Here is a 3,065-nt window from a genome sequence, read left to right as displayed (position 1 = left end):
GGATGGGCTCAGGGTGCCCCCAGCCGCTCCCCAGGTGTTTTATGCCATGCAGGCATTCCCATGCATAAAGCATCTGCAGCCTCTCCAGCGGGTTGTGTTTGCCATTTCTCTTTTGGACCACCCTGGTGGGTGCCCAGTGGCTCAGAGGGGTTTTGGCTGCCCTGGGTCCAGGGAAATCCCCCTGATCCCCGTTCCTGTGTCTGCAGTGACAGCAGGGATGTGATGCCCAGGGGCAGCCTGGCCCTGGCTCTCAGGCAGCCCAGGGGTGGGTTAGGGATGGGATGGGATGGGATGGGATGGGATGGGATGGGATGGGATGGGATGGGATGGGATGGGATGCTCCTGTGTCTGGTCTGACCCTGCCAAGCAGGCCTGGAGCAGGGACATGACCCATTCCTGGAACCAGCAGTGGGAAAGGAGAACTCCATGTCTGGGCAGCCTGGAGGAAAGCAGAGATTCAGAGCTGTGGAGGATTAACTCAGCCCCAGAGCTGTGAGCAGCCAGCTCTGAGCTAAAGGATAGGGGGATTTCAAGGAGTGTGAGGAATATCTGGATTAATACACAGCAAATTCTGGGAGATTTTTTGTAGTCAGTGCAATATTTCCTCTTTATCTCTGTAATGTCTGCTGGGTTCTCCTTATTCTACCAAATCAAGATTTCCAAGCTTTAATGAAAAGGTTTATGTGTTTCTGTGCAGAGGATGCATAAATATTTCCTTGAGCCACTTTGTCTTTTGTGTATCCTCTTAACAGTGCTGGACTTGTTGCTGTTCCCTCAGCTCTGTGGGATCTAATGGTGTCTGAGGGAGGAGGGCAGTGAGAATGTAGGAAGAGGCGTTCACACTGTGGGGACTGAGAACCCTCTTCTCCTGTGCCATGAAATGATTGTGTGGTGCTCAGATTTGGCCAAAGCTGGGGCATCAGGACCATGCTGAGCCTGGGGAAAAAGCGGGAATTGCTGTTGGTGGGGAGGCAGGGATCCTGGGGATGGTGCTGGAGGGCTGCTTAGAGCCAAGCCCCAGACCCATCACAGGAAGGGGAACAGTGGTGCCAGGAGCAGGCGGTGACCCCGAGGCAGAGGGGGCTGAGTTCTGCCTTTATTTGTCTCCAAAAAGCACCTTGTGAGGAACAGTGAGATTAGAGACCCTCTGGAGCCGTGGTTATGCCAAGGTTCCCCTCCTGGAATGCCCCTTTCCCATGCCTGAGCATTCCAGCCCTGGATCCAGCATCCTGAATAAGCACTCCTGAGGCCTGGCCTCCCCATCCCGGGTAACGAATGCCTGACAGATGCAAACAGGAGCAGTTGTTCCCAGAGTCTGGGTAGCAGGAGCAGGGAAGCCTTGCTGCTCTGGGAACAGGTGCTTCAGCACATGGAAGTTATTTCTGAGCTGCCTTGCATCGTCCTGTGGCATCTCAGCCCTGCTGAGGGCTGGCACGGGTCGGGGACAGGGCTGGGCTGGGCTGGGCTGGGGCTCTGGGCTGCTCCAGGATGTCCAGGGATGGGGCTGGTGGGTGCAGATCTCACTCTGCAGTGCTGGGTGAAGGTCAGATGAGGTGAGATGATGAGCAAAGTCCTCCTGAGCACAGCTGGGAGGGAGACAGATGTGCTGGGAAGATGGAAAGCTGTTTCTGCAGAGGTTTTAGCCCTAAAACGAGGGCTAAGTTACTAAACAAGGCTGTAAATTATTCATTTTAGCTAACAGGGGGAAAATTCACCTGCTGAGGCCAGGCTGCCCCTTTCCCAGCAGTTCTGCACGTGGAGGGCTGGGCTGGGAGGGTTTGCTGAGGGCTTGTGCTGTGCCTGGTGCAGGGCTGGAAATCTGAGAGAAGGGGTCATCCCTGGGCTAAGAATAGTCAGGAAGCAAAACAAGCTGAACACTGCAATGGGCTGATTTTCCTGTCCCCTGAGCAAACACAGCCCCCGAGAGGGCTGGGCCAGGGGGCTGAGTGCCCAGGACATGCTCCTGACAGAGTTATCAGTGCCACAGAGGTTGTGTCCAACCTCCTGCCTCCTGTTTGGGGCATGCTGTGATCCTGGGACAGGAGGGGTGCAGGCACCTTATCTCTGCTGAGATAACACTGTCACAGCCTGGCTGGGGACAGCTGGAAGCTCAAAGTGCTTTGGAGAGAGGCAGCATCTCTGTGGCCCTCTCCTGGTGCTGAGGGACAGGCTGTGCTAGCCCTTATCTCACTTCTAACCCTCACTTTTTCCAATCTGCCTCCAACTCTGCCAGAGAACCAGGGATGTCAGACACGGAGGAGGTCACTGAGGAGTATGAGCAGTAAGTGGGGTGGTTTTAACTCCCTTTCCTTCTCCCTGTTCCCATTTCCCACTGCAGCATTGCTTGGAGGTGCTCTCATTGTTACCCCAGCACCCACCATGGACCCCCAGCCTGAGCCCCTCTGCCTTGGCAGTGCCTGACCCAGCAGGGGCAGTTTGTATCCACAGCCACGGGCAGGACAAGGATGATTCCTGTACTAAAAATGCTGCAGTCTCAATCTGTGGGACAGAGATGGGAAAACCCAAGAGTCAGTGGGGAAATGGGAAAGCCAATCTGCTGCTGCTGGGCTCCTGCTGCCACATGCAGGGATCCCTCTCCAAGGCCCAGATTTGAGAGCAGCTGAGGGAGGCACATCCTGGAGAGATGGGGCTGGGTTATAGGGGTGAGCTCCAACACAGCTCCCACTTCTCATCCCTGCAGAGAAAAGGGACCTGAACCCTCTGGGGTTTCAGTGCCACACCAGACTCGTGTGTGTCACCAATCTGTCCCCCTGGGACGGTCTGTGCCTCTCCCCCATGGCCAGGGAAGGACTTGGGGGCAAAGATGGGATGTGAGATTCCCATTTCTGGGATCACAGGCCAAGGTCATTCATCTTCTCATGCTGCATAATGGGGGGATGCCCTGACCACTGTCAAAGTGCCAGCCCAGACCTTCAGGCCCTGCTCTCCACAGCCTGCAGGGTGACCTGGGCCTTGTCCCTGTCCCCAGTGGCACCTGCCAGCCCCCCAGCAGCCATGGCCTGTGCTGTGGGACAGGGCAGCCAGCCTTGAGGAGTACCAGACTC

At 56.2% G+C, this 3,065-nt stretch overlaps 1 protein-coding gene across 4 annotated transcripts in view; it reads left to right on the top strand.

Annotated features, from left to right (window-relative positions):
* The first annotated feature begins 1,922 nt into the window (after positions 1-1,922).
* TNNT2 (troponin T2, cardiac type) overlaps positions 1,923-3,065 on the top strand; it is a 10,630-nt gene continuing 9,487 nt past the window's right edge. For all 4 annotated transcript variants that reach the window (XM_005426790.2, XM_031061783.1, XM_031061784.1 and 1 more), the window contains exon 1: positions 1,923-2,281. In XM_005426790.2, coding sequence (XP_005426847.1) covers positions 2,244-2,281 — 38 coding nt within the window. In that variant the 5' untranslated portion in view covers positions 1,923-2,243. The remainder of the gene's footprint in view (positions 2,282-3,065) is intronic.

The sequence above is a fragment of the Geospiza fortis genome, unplaced genomic scaffold, assembly GCF_000277835.1.
Source record: "Geospiza fortis unplaced genomic scaffold, GeoFor_1.0 scaffold26, whole genome shotgun sequence".
Taxonomy (NCBI): domain Eukaryota; kingdom Metazoa; phylum Chordata; class Aves; order Passeriformes; family Thraupidae; genus Geospiza; species Geospiza fortis.
Note: the sequence above shows the minus strand (reverse complement) of the source record. Positions and strands in the feature narration are given on the sequence as shown.